The 19,087-nt window shown below is 38.7% G+C and overlaps 1 protein-coding gene across 6 annotated transcripts in view; it reads left to right on the forward strand.

Moving 5' to 3' along the window:
* Positions 1-19,087, forward strand: part of wdr17 (WD repeat domain 17) — an 83,784-nt gene that overhangs the window by 3,876 nt on the left and 60,821 nt on the right. For 2 of the 6 annotated variants that reach the window (XR_010006410.1, XR_010006411.1), the window contains exon 1: positions 12,802-12,946. The exons of 1 other annotated variant lie outside the window; for it this stretch is intronic. Coding sequence is in view for 2 of the 5 variants with exons in the window: in XM_062981383.1 (XP_062837453.1) it covers positions 12,881-12,946 (66 nt within the window). In the remaining 3 variants the exon portion in view is untranslated. Of the gene's footprint in view, positions 1-12,801; positions 12,947-19,087 lie in introns of those variants that run through there. 3 more of the 6 variants (XM_062981383.1, XM_062981384.1, XR_010006409.1) reach the window with 2 other exon arrangements.

Genomic DNA, 19,087 nt, shown 5'->3' on the forward strand with positions numbered 1-19,087 from the left:
CTGAATAAAATTCCACATTTTCTGCTGGAATATGTGGCAGTGTGGACTCTGATAATCCAGTTCCAAGCAGATATTGTAGGATTTTCTGCCTTGATATTCTGGGTTATGTGGCTGTATGAAAGGACCCTGAGTCATCCCATTTTTATTGATTCCTTACAAAATCATCTTACTTAAGATTTTAAAAACACAATTTTATTTAAGATTTCAATAGAACAATGTTAACATAAAGTAAAAAGGGAAAGTGAGAAACAGGAGAGACAGCACAAAAGAATAAGAGAGAAAGAAAAGGGAAAGAAAGTGGCTTCCCATCTTCTCTTCAACAGTTATTTAAACATATAATCAGTTTATACCTCTCTCGTTTATTTCTTCTAAAATATTGTCCTCTCTAGGACAATATGAGTAACAATAGGAGTAACAATCAAAACCAAAGCTTGCCAAAACATATACAGTAGAGTCTCACTTATCCAACATAAACGGGCCGGCAGAATGTTGGATAAGCGAATATGTTGGATAATAAGGAGGCATTAAGGAAAAGCCTATTAAACATCAAATTAGGTTATGATTTTACAAATTAAGCCCCAAAACATCATGTTATACAACAAATTTGACAGAAAAAGTAGTTCAATACGCAGTAATGCTATGTAGTAATTACTGCATTTACGAATTTAGCACCAAAATATCATGATGTATTGAAAACATTGACTACAAAAATGCGTTGGATAATCCAGAACGTTGGATAAGTGAGACTCTACTGTATTTAACTTTCTACAAAAATGTCAACAAAGGATTAGTATTTTTGTTAAAACACACTATGATTTTCTTAATCATTTTCAGATCGATTCATTATGCTTAAATTGATCCTAACTTTTAAAGTCATTCTCTTTTAACAGGCGATGTAACATAATAAGACATTTCAGATAGTAAAGCCTTTCCTCTTTATAGTGAGAAAGCTCTTCCAGCTATTTCCATCTCCAGCATTAAACTAAATTTATAAACAAAATCCATTAATCTCTTTAGATGTAACCTATATTCTTTTAAGTCTGAGGAAGCGTTGTTCCCTACCTTTGTCTTAAATCCTATTTTCCTGAGCGTGGGCACGCAATTTTATGTCTTCCTGTCTACATATTTATCAACTGGTTTTTTTTTTGTTTCTTTGTTTATTGATTAAGAAGAAATAGAAGCAAAGTTTCTACCAAGTACTTAAAATAATTCATCTTCCCCAGTCCAACAGCTTTGTGTGCATTAGTGTTTACATGTGCTTCACACTCTTTTTACAGTCTAGCAGTGTCTGATTTGTTGAGTATGTGAGATAATGATTAATGCAAATTTCAGCCCCCAAATAAAAGGCACAATTGATTAAATGATTATGTTTCTGTGCACCTTTTAACTCTGACCATTGGTCTTTTTTTACAGTATTGTATGCAGGTTGGAGGACAAATGAGCTCTGATTGTAAGACCCTAACCTGCATTACAAAACATATAGATCAGGCATGGGCATGGACATCAGGCATGGGCATGGGCATCAGGCATGGGCAAATTTTGGCCCTCCAGGTGTTTTGGACTACAACTCCCACAATTCCTAACAGCCTACTGGCTGTTAAGAATTGTGGGAGTTGAAGTCCAAAACACCCAGAGGGCCGAAGTTTGCTCATGCCTGGTATAGATGAATAATTGTTAGATTATTCCAGAAAACAATCAAAAGGTGTGAGCTGAAGTCTTAAGACATCTGGAGAACCAAATTTGGGAGTCACTGCTCTGCTCTGTGTGAATGATTGGTAGAATGTATAACTTTTCATTAAGATTTGAGATGGAAGATGAAGGAGTGAAGGAATGTATGATAAAATGGGCTAGAAATGTTGGACATAATATACACATGGAGACATGGGAAAGAATGTGGTGAAATGCTTTGAAATTTATAATATAATAATGATAAATCTTTATTTATATCCCGCTTTTCTCCCTAAACGGGACCCAAAGCGGCTCACAACATTATATAAAAGACAATAAAAATAATATATGTGTGTAAAACAATACTTATAAAAACAAATTTACAATACAAAATAAATAAACACATTTAAAATATAAGTCTAATACAGTTATTGCAGGCGACTCAACAAGATAGATGGGAATCTCAGCACGACTCAATAGATAGGATATAAACTTAAAGTGATTTTTTTGTGTGAAATAATGTGTTGTTGGAATATGACATCCAGAAGTATGAACAATCATTGGATGTATTGGATCATTTGATGTATGCTTGAAACGTAATAAGTAGGAGCCCCCGGTGGTGCAGTGGGTTAAACCCTTGTGCCAGCAGGACTGATGACTTGAAGGTTGGGTTGCTGACCTGAAGGTTGTTGGTTCAAATCCAACCTGGGGAGAGCGCAGATGAGCTCCCTCCATCAGCTCCAGCTCCATGTGGGGACATGAGAGAAGCCTCCCACAAGGATGGTAACCACAGCAAAACATCCGGGCATCCCCTGGGCAATGTCCTTGCAGACTGGCGATTCTCTCACACCAGAAGTGACTTGCAGTTTCTCAAGTCGCTCCTGACATGGATAAAAAAAGATAGCAAGGGTCCTTTTATCATACATAGTGGAATTATGAAATAGCTAAAATTACTAGGTTCAAATACATAGTATGATGTAAAAAGTTCTAAAGATTAATATGCACAATTAAAATGAGATAATAAAACTTAATGACTTATACAAAATGGACAAATTGTCTATTTTGGTTAAAGAAAAATTATTAATAATACGTTATAAGTCCCTGAGTTATATCTGTTCTATCCATTCTATCATCAAACCTGTCTTGTTGGATCATGGCCAGTGTGTTATAATTACAGGCAGGTCCCTGAGTTACAAGTGACTCATAGTTAAGAACAGGGCTGAGACAACAGCAAGTGAGATAAATCCACTTCTCAGAAGGGAAATTCACGCCCTCAGGGAAAAGGTGTCTCCACTGAAGCTTTGTCACCAAACCTGTTTCCACAACAAGCCAAATTTTTCAAAATCCAATTTTTACAGAGACAGCATGTGTGTTGGATAGCATAGGGAAGGGTTACTGCCCCTGTGTTGTTTGTTTTGCTGTCTGAACAGGGGCACAGACAGCAAAACAAACACCACAGGGGTAGTAACCCTTCCCTATGCTATCCAACACAAACACACATATATAAAGCTAGTTACACTTTAAAATATACCTGTTCCAACTTACATACAAATTCAGTTAAGAACAAACCCTCAGAACCTATCTTGTTCGTAACCCAGAGATTGCTTATATTTTTGAGACTAGAAACTGCTAATTTGCTTTTTTAAATATAGTGGGCGATGTGATGGTTGTTGGTTTTATCAAAATATGAGTTAAATATATAGATGAAGTGTAATTTGTAGATAAGAGACACAGTTGTTAAGGAATAAAATATAACTGCCGTAAAGATAGCTGGAAGTCATATTTTTGTAGTTTGTGTGTTGTGGGTTTTGTTATGTATGAAGGCTGGATCTACATTGTCTTATAATGCAGATTATCAATGTAGATAATCCAGATTATCTGCTTTGGACTGGATTATATGAGTCTACGCTGCCATATAATAAAGTTCAAAGCAGATAATCTGGATTTTTATGGCAGTGTAGATGGTCTAAAATGGGATGATTTAAAAAAAAACCTGGAAAGTAAAAGTAGCATGTGAACTCAACTCGAAGAATTGTTGTAAATTTATGTTGTCATGCTTATGTTTTATATGCTTATGTGTAGTGTGTTTTTTTATGTGTGTGGCACTTTGGAGTGCTTTTGTGAGGCTCCCCGAGTCCCTTCAGAGAGATGGTGGTGGGATATAAATAATAATAATAATAATAATAATAATTATTATTATTATTATTATTATTATTATTATTATTATTATAAACACAACACGATGAGTCCACAGCAGACACTCTGCCAGCTGTTGTATTGGATCACACGTCGGACATTTCCCAAGTGTCTAGGTCTGTGTGATGTATTGGCGATTGCAGATCCCAGTAAGGTGGCCTTCTGCAGCTGGCAGGTGGTAATTTTGTCAGCGCCGATTGTGTTTAAGTGCAGGTTTAGTCTTTAGGCACTGCATCCAGTGTACCAATCACCACTGGGACCACCTTGACTGGCTTGTGCCAGAGTCTTTGCAATTCGATCTTTAAATCCTCATATCGTGTCAGTTTTTCCAGTTGTTTCTCTTCAATCCTGCTGTCACCTGGGATTGCAACATCGACAATCCATACTTCGTTTTTTAACATAATCATGAGGTCAGGAATATTGTGCTCCAAAACTCTGTCAGTCTGAATTCGGAAGTCCCAGAGTAGCTTGCCATGTTCATTCTCTGTAACTTTTTCTGGTTTATAATCCCACCAGTTCTTTATCGCAGGCAGATGGTATTTGTGGCACAAGTTCCAATGAATCATCTGAGCAACGGGGTTATGACTCTGCTTGTAGTCTGTCTGTGCAATCTTCTTGCAGCAGCTGAGGATGTGATATATTGTTTCATCTGCTTCCTTGCAGAGTCTACATTTGGGATTTGTCATCAAATTTTCAATTTTGGTTTTGACGGCATTGGTTCTAATGGCTTGTTCTTGGGCTGCCAGAATCAGGCCCTCCGTCTCCTTTTTTAAAGTTCCATTTGTGAGCCGCAGCCATGTTTTTTCTTTGTCAATTTGGCTCTCAATTTTTCCCAGGAACTGTCCATGGAGAGCCTTCTTTCACCAGTTTTCTCTTCTGCTCTGGATTGTGTTTTTACCGTATTCACTCTTTGTCTTTTGCACTTGAAGCAGTTTACTGCTATTGACTTCCCTCAATGTTGGTTCTTGACTGCCTTTCACATAATCTGCCAGGGCATGTTTCTCTTCTACCATTTGTTTCACTTGCAGTCCTGCAATTATACTGTCCTGCAGAAGCCAGTGATGTTTCTGAACTTCAAACTCAGCTCTGCTCATTCTCACTATCTTGTTTGGAGTCTTCTCATAGCACATCTGTTTACAAATTTTCCTTTATGAATTCAGAACATATTTCTACCTTCATCCTGCTTACTGTGCTTTGATCAAAGTTATGCCACTGACCCCACAAGTCCTGTCTGCATTAATCAGCTTAAATATACTTAGTGCTTTGACCAAAAAGCCACTCCATTAAAAAAATGAAATTCTAATAAAAATACAAGGACCAGCCAAACTCCACCTCATTAGCAAGATTTCACTGCACAGTATATCTTGTTGTTCTTGAGTTGTTTTATCTGGGGAATTTGTAAATGTGCCCAAAAGGGATACTTGCATCTCCCTAGTAGGTTTATTATTCAAACAGTGTACATCTAGGGGCACTTGGGAATAGTTTAATTATAGGTAGTTCTTTATAGGTAGGATGGAATCATACAACCAGATACTATCCAGCAACTACTGAAAAATGTACTAGGTGAAAGCTCTGATTGTATGGCAAGCTTTGCATTTGTGGCTTCACACTTGGAAAGGAATATGGGGAACGGACTTGAAATAATCTACTGAACGAACGATCCAGGTCTTTTATCAGCCGAATGTTCACATGTAAAATCTCTAGGCATCATGTTAAGTTGCATGATACAAAGATAGAATTAATCTGCACATGTTGTGCAGTCATATGATACAATCAAAGAAAGTCATACCTCATTGGGCTATGCTCAAGATGCTGCAGTTTTAAATAATAACAATAATATTATTTGCAGGCACAAGCTAGTGCATCAAGTGAATGCAACTAGTTTATCAGATAGATTGAGGCTGAAGACACACTTGCTATATCCTAGAAGCTGTCCACTTGTTTTTCTGCCATGTTTAGGAGGGATGTTAAATCTTGGTTTGTTACTTGTTCTTATGTTTAATTTTAATAACTCTTCCTTAAAGAAAGCATCAATGGCACAGTGATTTTGTAACTAAACATAGCTCTTTGCAATAGGATTTATGTGGAGCTCCTCTTGTTCTGGATATTAATCTACAGATGCTCATAGATTTTATCCAATATTGAAATAATCTGACAAAGTGCACTAGGACATGTAAATAAATCAAATCAAGACTAAAACCTTTTGACCTTCTAAGAATCTTAGCAGGACTGTTATATTTGCATTTTCTTACCTTTGCAGAATCATAGTTACTTTTCATTTTTGTGAAGTTCACTTTTCTCTCAACTAATTAAATACCTATTATCTTTGTCTAGTTACAATCTAGTTGAGCTTTTCATTCCTTACGTAGAATTAGAACTGGACAATGATGCACAGGTTATATCACCATAATATTAAAAACAATCTGTAATGGTGCCATTAGAAATTGTGGTTACCATCATACAGACTCACATACTCAGAACAAGGGTTTTTGGTAAAAGTATTTAGTCACAGATTTTATTGCTATGGTAACACTAATGGCAGAATTAAGTAATAGCATTACATTGGATTGGTAGCATAGCTACCTTGAAAACTACTGGGATTACATTCCAAAGCTGGTCTATATTAAGAACAAATACTGGATTTCCCACTTATCTAATTATAGAATTAAAACATTTGAATACATTTTATTTAAATAAATTACAATAGCTGAATGATAAATTGAAAAAAATGTTGGGAACTCCTTATTCTTTAATAAGAGAAGGTATAGCAAGTAAAACTCTTGTGTTTCAACATTCAATAGGAACAGATGTTCACATTGTTCTTCCTGGATTATTTTCTGCCAAGCCCTAAATTTACCCATAATCTCCATTGAGTTCAAATTCTGAGGATTACCTTTTTTTAGTGCATTTGTCTACTCAGAAATAACCCCCATTCAGTCCTCTGGTTTATTGTTAGATATCAATATTCCAAGGAGCCCCCGGTAGTGCAGTAGCTTAAACCGCTGAGCTGCTGAACTTGTGACTGAAAGGTCAGCAGTTCAAATCCGGGGAGTGGGGTGACCTCCTGCTGTTAGCCCCAGCTTCTGCCAACCTAGCAGTTTGAAGACATGCAAATGTGAGTAGCTCAATAAGTACCGCTCCAACAGGAAGGTAACAGTGCTCCATGCAGTCATGCCGGCCACGTGACCTTGGAGGTGTCTACAGACAACGGCAGCTCTTTGGCTTAGAAATGGAGAGGAGCACCAACCCCCAGAGTCAGACATGGCTAGACTTCATGTCAGGGGAAACCTTTAACTTTACCTTCAGAGGCGGGAACTGACAAAAGCATCTTCAACAAAACCATTTTTGAATATTTCTTTCCTATGAAAACTCTTTGAAACTCATTAGCTGTTCATACGTCAACAGGCAGCTCAAAGGCACATACAAAAGAGAGACAACATGGTATATTGAATGAGGAGCCCCCAGTGGCACAGTGGGTTAAAACTTTATGCTGGCAGGACTGATGACTTGAAGGTTGGGTTGCTGACTTGAAGGTTTCTGGTTTGAATCCTACCTGGGGAAAGCGTGAATGAGCTCCCTCTGTCAGCTCCAGCTCTCCATGCAGGGATATGAGAGAAGTCTTCCACAGATGGTAAAAACATCAAAACATTTGGCCGTCCCCTGGACAACGTCCTTGCAGATGGCCAATTCTCTCACACCAGAGACAACTTGCAATTTCTTAAGTCACTCCTGACATTAAAAAAGTGGATTTAATGTTTGACTACAACTCTGGAAACCAGGATTCAAATCTTGCTCAGCCATGGACATCCACTGGCCAACTCCGGAAAAGTCACACTATCCCATCCTCAGAGGGAGTCAAAGACACCCCCCCCCCCCCCGAACAAGCCTTCTCAAGAAAATCCTGTGATATGACTTGAATATAAACAGCAACAATGAATAGATTGTCCCAATGTATAAAGTGATAGCTGTCTTAATTGCTGCAAAAATAAGCAAGGATATTGGGGTGCCTGAAATGCTAACAAATTCATAGTGGCATAGGTTTTCAAGGATTGGAATTAGATCCTCAGATTCCCTTTCACATCATTTCCCCTCCGCCCAAGCTATTTCAGAATAAAAATATGTTTTTTCTTGTAAAACTGAGGATGAGGCTGACATGTATACATGGGAATTGTCATGTGGGAGTAGAATCAGACATCATTCTACCCCACGTGAACTCCTTTGAAATGCCCACTTGTTGCTAAAAGAAATACCTAGTTGTGCAGAGATGAAATTCTTGTTTCCTAATTTTTTATCTTTTCTTTTTGAAATTGGTCTTTTTATTCTTTTAGGAAGCATGATACTTGATCAATTTTTGTTTTTTAAAAATCCAGATTGTATGCATGCAATCAAAGTTGGTTTAAAAATAATCCAAAGATTGTATCTGTACCTATCCATGCTCTGTTAAATAGACTCATAGTTCCTCTGTTAGTTTAAATATTTGGGTTTTTTGTTTGTTTTGCATCTTGACCTGGATGGTCAATGGCTGTGAAGAGTGATGCCCGCCGATCACAATCTGGGGCAACATGTTAGGGTTCTGTTTCTAAATTGGTATCCTTTTCATTTGGGTAAAGAATGGGTAAAAAATCTGACATGGAACTATTACAACATTATGTTGAGCACAGAGGGACATCCTGCATAAAAGATCATGGGTAAAAAGTTTGAGAACAACTGCTTTAATGGTAAAGAAAAATACCCTCAAGATTTATTGATACAGTAGAAGGATAATAATAACAATAACAACAACAACAACAACAACAACATTTGTTGTAATAATACCTTTGTCATAGCCATGTTCCTTCTTTAAATCCTTTTATCCTTTGACTTATGACAGAAACAAATCCAAATAACTTACTGCTCAGCTGTGTAGCATCACAAGATAGCTGAGGAGGATTTGTCGCAATATTTTCATACCATATGGGAAGGTGCAAACAAAGTTGGGATGTCCAGTTGATTGTACGCCCCCTTTTAAATTAGTGGCTACTGGCATATTTTACTGTGCACTTCATTTAATTTGAGTTGAGCTTGATAATTTCTGTATAACATAATTTCTGTATGTTGTGGTTTTATGTAAATTGGCGTGTTATTGATTTTATATTCTGATGTATTGTATTTTACATGTTGTGTGGCACCATTGTATGCTGCTTTGTAAGCTGCCCTGAATCCCTATGAGAGATGGTGGTGGGGTATAAATAAACTTTTATTTTAATTATTTATTATTAAAGCTGATAAGCAACCAAATGGCCCAAAGCCTGCGAGGCAGGAAAGGCAAAAAGTGATGTGGTAGAAACAATCTCTCTCTCTCTCTCAGTCACATAGTTGTTTCCGACTCTTCGTGACCTCATGGACCAGTCCACGCCAGAGCTCCCTGTCGGCCGTCGCCGCCCCCAGTTCCTTCAAGATCAGGCCAGTCACTTCAAGGATACTGTCCATCCATCTCGTCCTTGGTTGGCCTCTCTTCCTTTTTCCTTCCATTTTCCAGTAGGAAAAACAAAATGAAAAATAACTTAACAAGGGAAATTGAATAGTTCGATTGCTTATTTGGGCTGCAACAAACTCAGAAACTGAGGAGAGTCATCATGAATGCCATACCTAGAATTCATAAAATCATAGAATCATAGAGTTGGAAGAGACCTCATGGGCAATCCAGTCCAACCCCTGCCGAGAAGCAGGAAATCGCATTCAAAGCACCCCCGACAGATGGCCATCCAACTTCTGCTTAAAAGCCTCCAAAGAAGAAGCCTCCACCACCCTCCGGGGAAGAGAGTTCCAGTGCCAAACTTCTCTCACAGTGAGGAATTTCTTCCTAATGTTCAGGTGGAATCTCATTTCCTGTAGTTTGAAGGCATTGTTCCATGTCCTAGTCTCCAAGGCAGCAGAAAACAAACTTGCTCCCTCCTCCCTATGACTTCCCCTCACATATTTATACATGGCCCTCATCATGTCTACTCTCAGCCTTCTCTTCTGCAGGCTAAACATACCCAGATCTTTCAGCCACTCCTCGTAGGGCTTGTTATCCAGACCCTTGATGATTTTAGTTGCCTTCCTCTGGACATCTTCCAGCTTGTCAACATCTCCTTTCAATTGTGGTGCCCAGAATTGGACACAGTATTCCAGGTGTGGTCTGACCAAAGTGGAATAGAGGGGTAGCATGATTTCCCTGGATCTAGACACTATACTCCTCTATTTATGCAGGCCAAAATCTCATTGGCTGTTTTAGCCGCCCTATCACATTGTTGGCTCATGTTTAACTTGTTGTCCACGAGGACTCCAAGGAATTGACACTTGTTTGACTCCCATCAATTATTGTGCTTTGTTGTTGAATAAACTCTTTTCTACTTATTTAGTTCTTTATTTCTAAAACTGATCAGTCAGCTATAGATCTCGAGAAGACATATTGTAAAAATAAAACTGGAAATGATGTTAACAAAAAAATCAAGATATAAAGGGTCCATTAAAGATTTCAGGGCTAGAAACAAGGATAAAACACCTGGCTGTGTGCAATAAAATTCAGCATAACAACAGGGATGCCACTAGGTTGCCTTAAGCAATAAAGAAATATTTATTTCGTGCAAAAAAGAATAAAATTGGTGTCAAGCTGCTAGAAAACAGATACGGAGACTTGATCCTCAGCCATGGCTGAGATTTTCTTCTATGTAGCTATAATTAGGCTAACAGCATGGCAGACACTATGAAGAAGGTAAATGTGTTGTTGCTCTTGAAACTATCAACCAAGCTTTATTTAAGCATAGTATTTACTCATGTATAAGTTAACCTTGTGAATGAGGCAAGGGCATTTTTGAGGGCCAAAATTAAGCATGTAGATATGATGAATGGGTAAGTGGAGGGTTATTCAATTGAATGGGAAAAGCAACACAGCCACCTCAGGGGCCAGCAGGTCCTCACCACTATTTCCTTACACAGGTATTCATAAAGGTCAGAAGCAGTGCTGTGATAGAATACAGGGGCTTGGTGCTCCTTTTAGGTTTCTCCAGGATGGAATGAGCTCTTAACTTTTGCCACTCTACTCAGAGAACATGATGTTCCTTTTTTCAGTTAGCGTTCAAGTACAGTGCTCACACTGACCCATGGATAAGTTGATCCAGTTATTTGGAGGTTGACTTTTGACTAAAAGTGACTTAAGAAACTGCAAGTCGCTTCTGGTGTGAGAGAATTGGCCGTCTGCCAATTTGATGATTTGATGTTTTTACCATCCTTGTTGGAGGCTTCTCTCATGTCCCCGCATGGAGCTGGAGCTGATAGAGGAAGCTCATCTGCGCTCTCCCTGGGTTGGATTCGAACCTGGCAGCCTTCAGGTCAGCAACCCAACCTTCAAGTCTCAAGGCTTTAACCCATTGCACCACCGGGGGCTCCTCGAAACAAAGATAAAAACTTGGCATTATACTACATTTCCTTTGACCGGAAGCTGGGCACTTTAAGCGCTTCTAGTATTGCTGTAAGAAGGTCCTCCATTGTGCATGTGGCAGGGCCCAGGTTGCATTATAGTAAGTAGTCTGTGGTTTACTCTTCTCCACACTCACATGTTATGGATTCCACTTTGTAAAGAGGTTCTGGGTTTTAACTTGCCACTTTGGACTCTCGCTTGCTGAGGTATTCCTGCTATTTCTTGTTTTAAGACGTTGGCATGCTGGCTGATATCCAAACAGAGGATGGGCCGAAAATGTCAATGCCTTGGTCCTTTCATTACTGGCTGCTACTTCCCAACAAATATCCGGTGGTGCAATACTGGCTAGCTAGACCAGTGGTTCTCAAACCTCCTAATGCTGTGACTCCTTATGTTGTGGTAACCCCCAGCCATAAAATTATTTTTGTTGCTACTTCATAACTATCATTTTGCAATTGTTATGAATTGTAATGTAAATATCGGATATGCAGAATGTATTTTCATTCACTGGACCAAATTTGGCACAAATACCCGATATGCCCAAATTTGAATATTGGTGGGGTTGAGGAAGGATGATTTCATCATTTGGGAGTTGTAGTTGCTGAGATTTATAGTTCACCTACAATCAAAGACCATTCAGAGCTCCAATGATGGAATTGAATCAAATTTGGCACATAGAACTCCCATGACCAACAGGAAATACTGGAAGGGTTTGGTGGGCATTGACCTTGAGTTTGGGAGTTGTAGTTCACCTACATCCAGAGAGCACTGTGGACTCAAACAATGATGGATCTGGACCAAACTTGGCACAAATACTCAATATGCCCACATTTGAACACTGGTGGAGTTTGGGGGAAATAGACCTTGACATTTGGGAGTTGTAGTTGCTGAGATTTATAGTTCACCTGCAATCAAAGAGCCCCTTGAACACCACCAACGATTGTATTGGGCCAAACTTCGCACGCAGAACCCCCATGGCCAACAGAAAATACTGGTTTTTAGCAATTCCTCTGAACCCCCCTCGTGACCCCCCCCCCCACAAGAGTCCCGATCCCCAGGTTGAGAAACGTGCTAGACAGTATAATTTCGCCAGTGGTGTAGGCGTAGACATCTTGTGACATCTACATCTTTACACAAGCCTATAAGGGATGTCAGATCAAATATCTGACCAATCAAAACTACTGAGACGTTACTTCTATAAGGCACCACTCTATTGGTGCTTTAAGTGCAATAGTATGTACACTTATTAAGGAGTAAACCCTTTTAAAGTCAGAGAAATGTTTAAGTTTTACAGTCTATAGCATTAAACAAATTTTGATAGTGTGAAATATGCTAATATTTAGCAATATTTCAATTCCCATTTTCTCGTATAAACCCCATATTTGTGCCTTAATTATATCCAGATTTTCTATTAAAATTCATGGCCTTGGGTCTAGCCATGATAGATCAATTGATTTTGCAGAGTGCAGAGCCCTTGTCTGTGTTGCCTCAGTAAATTTTCACACAGAATCCATACTGCCTGAGCATTATTCAGGTGCTTACTTATCAATTCAGCATTTTGCATTCTGATACTCCATGGCTTGGATGACCTGTATTTCATATTGGTTTGATGAAGATGATTGGTATGAAGGACAACAAAGCGTAAGATTCTTTTTTTAAAAAAAAACCCTTGTTCTTTATTTATTTCACTGCATTTTCTTTTTATTGTGTGTTTTAAGTACCATCTGTATTTTGCACTGCAGTGCTTTGATTGGATCAGAAATACTTATCGAAGAGATGAAACCTATTATTCCTCTACTACAATGTTTTGTAATTATAGTATAGTGTGCAGAGCTAAAGGTAGACTACCACTTGGCAAATACTGCTGTTTCTCTATGGCTGTGTGTTTAATATGATTTAAAATGTCTGTTTGTTGAACGGAAAGAAATTAAATGCAATAACCCTAAAGGTGTGAAGTAATTAAGAATAGTTTACCATTTAAACACATATTAATCCGATTTCACAAAGAATAGTGGGATTTTACTCAGGCTCATTAGAAAGATGGTGTAAGGTTTCATAGCACTGATGAATAAGAAATAGGTTGCTATGGCAATCTTTGTACAACTTCAATGGGAGCATTTTTAAAAACATTGGACAGGCTTATATTACCAAAAATTAATAAATATTACAATTGTCTATATGTATTTAATACAAGGTTGACAAAGTGTGCTGTCTGAATTTTTAAAAGGGGAATATTTGGTTGTGAGTTGTATGTAATTCTTACCCCTACAAATAGATCTTCAGAGATCCTTTTGGTTGGTACAATCTGCCTTTTGTTTTGTATATGCTTTATTTTCCCAATGGCACAGCAGGCTAAAATGGTCAAGACAAGACTGTAACAAAATCAATAGATTAGAATGAATTTAGGCATTATAACCGTGATTAAAAGATATTTTTAAAAAGGACAGTTTTTTCTTTGCTGTCTTTAGCCTGGCCTTTCTTTACAGAGCACAAAGCAGTATATATAGAGAGTTTCATGACTATATCCAATCCTGTCCCATGGCACCCAGACTGAATTAGCATCAGCATAGTTTTAGCAGGGTATCTTCAGACCATGAAATGAAAACCTGAATGAAATAGGGTGGAACAAAGGGAGGCATGCTAGGAATGATCAGGCAGAAGACTCACTTCCGCTATTATCTGTGAACACGTAAACATAAATACTGCAACTGCATATATGCAGTGTATAGGCAAGGGGAATGCCTTTTTTCATATTATATGTAGTGGTGCATGTGGGATTTCATATGACTCAATAAATTGTTGGTAAGTGAATAAAATATAATATTGTCCCTGTACATTGCATTTATTTATTTAAAATATTTATATTCCACCCTTCTCACCCCGAAGGGGACTCAGGGTGGAGCACAACATATATACGGCAAACATTCAATGCCAGAACATAAAATAAGCCATAAATATACATAAACATTTCGTTATACAATGAAATGAAATGCTTTCTCCAGCACACATCACAAAAACAACACACTCATCCCTCCACACTCCAACCCCCCCCCCCATGCCACATCAATGCAAAACCATGGAGTTCAATGTAGTTACAGCTCTACGATAAAAGCTATCTTTCGATCTGTCCTTGTCTTTATCACCCTATACCAGGGGTCCCCAAACTAAGGCCCGGGGGCCGGATGCGGCCCTCCGAGGTCATTTACCTGGCCCCCGCCCTCAGTTTGATAATATAATATATTGTATATACATATAATATTGATAATAACATTATAATGTAATACAATATAACACTAATAATAATACCATATAATAATATTAATTATATATTCTATATTACATGTAATCTTACTAATAATATTACAGTATAGTGGCATAGTTCAATATAGTAACAAATAATGCTAATATTGTGTTATGCTAATAATATAATATATTGTATGTACATATAATTTGTAAGCCAATCTGAGTCCCCTTTGGGGTGAGAAGGGTGTGATACAAATGTAGTAAATAAATGCAGTAAATAATAAATAAATAAATAAATAAATTTTAGACTTAGGCTCGCCCAAAGTCTGAAATGACTTGAAGGCACACAACAACAACAACAACAACAACAACAACAACAACAACAACAACAACCCTAATTAACTTGACTATCTCATTGGCCAGAAGCAGGACTAAACTTCCCATTGAAATCCTGATAAATGTATGTTGGTTAAAATTGTTTTTATTTTTAAATGTTGTATTGTTCTTTCATTGTTCTTGTTCTTCTTGTTGTTGTTGTTACACTACAAATAAGACATATGCAGTGTGTATCGGAATTTGTTTGTATTTTTTTCAAATGATAATCTGGCCCCTCAACAGTCTGAAGAATTGTGGACCGGCCCTCGGCTTAAAAAGTTTGAGGACCCCTGCCCTATACTATCTGCCAGATAGTAATAATTTAACAAAAAAGAATGTGCTGGGTGAGATGGATCCTTAAGAAGGTTCTGAGCTCTCTTAAGGCTGCAGGACTTATAAAGTTCTTCCAAAGAGGGGAGAGAGCAGCCAATGATTCTCTGTGCAGTAGTGGTGACCCTTTGGAGAGCCTTCCTATCTGCCACAGTGCAGTTACCAAACCATGCACAGATGCAGTAGGTTAGGACACTCTCTATAGCACAGTGATAGAAAGTCACCAGCAGTTTTTCATTTAGTTGTTGGTTCCTTAGAAGTCTCAGATAGTATAATCTCTGCTGGGCTCTCTTAACTAATGCTCCCGTATGAGTACCCCAGGTCAGATCCTACTTAACAGTGACACCCAGGAACTGGCTACCCGTTCCACTTGATCTCTAATTATGACCAACAGATGGATTTCTGGTCTGTTCTTTCTGTAGCTCCTTGGCCTTACTGATTTTAAGAACCAGATTATTGTCCTTATACCACGAAGGCAGCCAATCCACCGTTGTATCATCTGCAAATTTGGTAATGATATTGCTATGATGGATGGGGGTGCAAGCATATGTGTACAAAGTATAAAGCCGAGGACTCTACACACAGCCCTGTAGCAGTGTTGAGAATGAGAGCTGAAGAGGTATACTGTAATTGTCTAATCTAACCCTCTGGGAACGTCCAGACAAGAAGTCCATAATCCAGGAACAGATTGAATATGACAATCCAAGATCCATAAGTTTAGACGTCAGTCTATGTGGGAGGATTGTGTTACACACGGAACTAAAGTCTGCAAAAATCATCTTCACAAAGTTCCCCTGTCGCTCCAGGTGGGTCAGAGCAGTGTGCATCATGATGGCTGTGGCGTCCTCTGTTGATTTGTTTGCTCTATATGCAAACTGATGTTTGTCCAATGTATGTGGAAGGCAAGAAATGATATGACTGCAGACCAGTTTTTCAATGCACTTCATGATGATGGAAGTGAATGCCACTGGTCTGTAGTCCTGAAAAGTATCAGTAGGGAACCTTTTTGGTAATGGAAGAATGATGGAGGCCTTCAAACAAGATAGCATAATAGACTGATATAAAGACCAATTGCAAATCACAGTAAAAACACTGGCCGATTGATCAGCACAGTTTTTAAGCTCCCGACCAGAAATGCCATCCGGTCCAGTGACCTTCCTAGGATTTACAGCCCTCAAAACATGCCTTAACTCATGTTCCTCCCCGGTGAAGTGAGAGCTGCAACTGCCTAACTGTGGTGCTACCTGTGGTGGACTTACTTCAAAGTGGGCGGAAAAAGTGATTCAACTGCCAATGAGGCGTCTCCCTCAACAGGAATGTTATGTGGTTTTGTTTCTTTCCATAAGAGCCAAGGTGGTGTATTGAGTGTTGGATTATGACTCTGGAGACCAGGATTTGAGTCCCTGCGCAATCATTTGGGCAACTTGCCCTCTCTTAGCCTCAGAGGAAGACAAAGACAAACCCCCTCTGAATAAATGTTGCCAAGAAACCCTGTGATAGATTCATTTTAGGGTCATCATAAGTTGGAAACAACTTGAAGTCACATAATAATATCATAGGAACTTGAAAAAATGCTATTTTAGAAGAATTATTTTCATTAGTCTCTAGGGGAGTGCCTCTGGGGTCTGCAATATAATCAACACTTCAATATTTTTATCAGTGACTTAGATGATACAGTGGCAGGAATATTTATTAAGTTTGCAGATGATACAAAACTGGGAGGAGCAGCTATCACACTGGAAGATGAGAAAAAAATTCATTGGGATCTCTGTGTTTCCATGAAGACTGGACTTGGACTATGATTTGAATCTGCTGTTATCACCTAGCTTGGCTCTCGCTGTGTCTTATCGTGGACCTGTTTTGGATGACTGCACCCTCTTCAGACCTTGGACCGGAATTTGACCTTGCTACTGCCTTCGCCCTGTGATTGATGACTACTATCGGCTTTTGACTCCTGGCTTGCTCTTTGGACACCGCTGTTATCTCCTGACCTGACCTTGGAATCCCGGATGACGTCTTTTCACCATCCTTTTGGAGCCTTTGGCTTTATCCACATTGTGGAAGCAGTCTACTGCATTCTTAGTTTGTTTGTTTGTTTCCTGACCAATTTGGTGTTTTCTTTTGGGAACTGTTCCTTTGAAAACTACAGAGCCGGCTGGCAGGGCTTGGACTCAGAAAGTGCAGTTTGCACTAAGTTTGTTTAGCTTTGTTTTTACCTGCTTGTGTTGCTGAATTATATTTTTGTTTGAACTGCTCTTGAAGCACTGATAGTGAAGTGTTTCAAGGTTTTTTCTGTGTTAACATTACTTTTTGGCTTATCTGCTGAATAAACTCTATTTTTGTTCGCTAATTGGCGTCTGACTCTTGACAACCGTGGCATTATTGTTGAACATAAGGTGCCGCAAGATGATGCTGCAGCAAAGAAGGTGAATGCTATTTTGACTTCTATGCATATCAGCATAGCTTTCACATCAAATGACGTAATAGTACCACTGTATTCTGTGCTACTAATCAAGGTTTATCTACCAAATTGGAGCAAATTCAGAGAAAGGCAATGAAGATGATAATAGGTACTCAAAACGAAACATGAGTAAATATTGGAGGAATTGAGCTTGTTCAGCTTGGTGAAGAGAAGACTTACAGGATCAGCCTTCTTAAATACCTCAAGGACTACAATAGAGAGAAGAAGGCAGGCCTGTTCTCTGCTGCCCCAGAGAGTAGGACCAGGTCTGATGGGTTGCTGTTATAGGAGAATGGATTTCAGTTGAACATTAGAGGAACTTTTTGACAGTAAGAGTGGCTTTCCAATGGAACCAATTGCCTCAAGGGGTGATAAGGTCTTTTTCTCTTGAAGTCTTCAAAAAAAGAGACTGGATAGCACTAACTGCTGGTAATGCTTTAGGTGGAGATTCTGCACTGAGTAGGGATTGGACTCAGTGATCCATGAGACCCCTTTCAATTCTTATGATTCTATGTATAAGAGATAGAAAATTGCCCTCTTAAATGCCATGTCATAAGCTGTTTTTATATCATAGAATTATAGAGTTGGACGACATCACAAGGGCCACCCAGTCCAACCTCCTACTATGGAGGGACACCAATCAAAGCACTCTCAACAGATTGCCATCCAACCTTTGCTTTAAAAACCAGAGAAGGGGGCTCCAGCACCCAATGAGGCAGCATATTCCATTGCTGAATCACTCTTACCATCAGAACCTTCTTTCTAATGTTTGCGTGAAATATTTTTCCCTGCAATTTGTTCAGAGTCCTAATATCCAGCGTAGCAGCAAAGAAGCTTGGCTTCTCTTCAGTGTTATGTTGGTTTCCAAACCTTTGCTCATTTTGGTTGCCCTTCTCTGGCAACCAATATATGTTTTTTTATTTAAAGTATTGGTTCAGAAGCATCCTGGTATTAATTGGAGGTAATTGATTTTAACATATTTCAACAAAAATTATAAACTATATCCATGGTTGATTTGTAAAATGTACAGAGGCATGGAAATCCACCTTTTTTGTCTCCTCCTTCTTACAACAAGGAATTCGAAGTTGTAATCCTTTGGTTTCCCAGTTCTATCATCTTCCTTTCTTTTCTTTTTCTTTACTGTACTTCCAGCTCTTGGGATGCTAACAAAAACATGAAAAGAAGTTGGCCAGTGTGTGCATTATTAAGGACAATCCAGGTATTTGAGAAAATGCCATATTTCCTAGGATGTGTTTCGCTTCTCCTGGAGTACAACTCCACATTTCTCCAGCCAATACAGCAAATGTCAACAACAGAGAGATAGAGAGAAATTGGTTGTGCTCTTGATCCTCCTTTTAGAACTTGAAAATTGA

This window comes from Anolis carolinensis, chromosome 5 (genome assembly GCF_035594765.1).
Source record: "Anolis carolinensis isolate JA03-04 chromosome 5, rAnoCar3.1.pri, whole genome shotgun sequence".
In the NCBI taxonomy this organism is placed as follows: domain Eukaryota; kingdom Metazoa; phylum Chordata; class Lepidosauria; order Squamata; family Dactyloidae; genus Anolis; species Anolis carolinensis.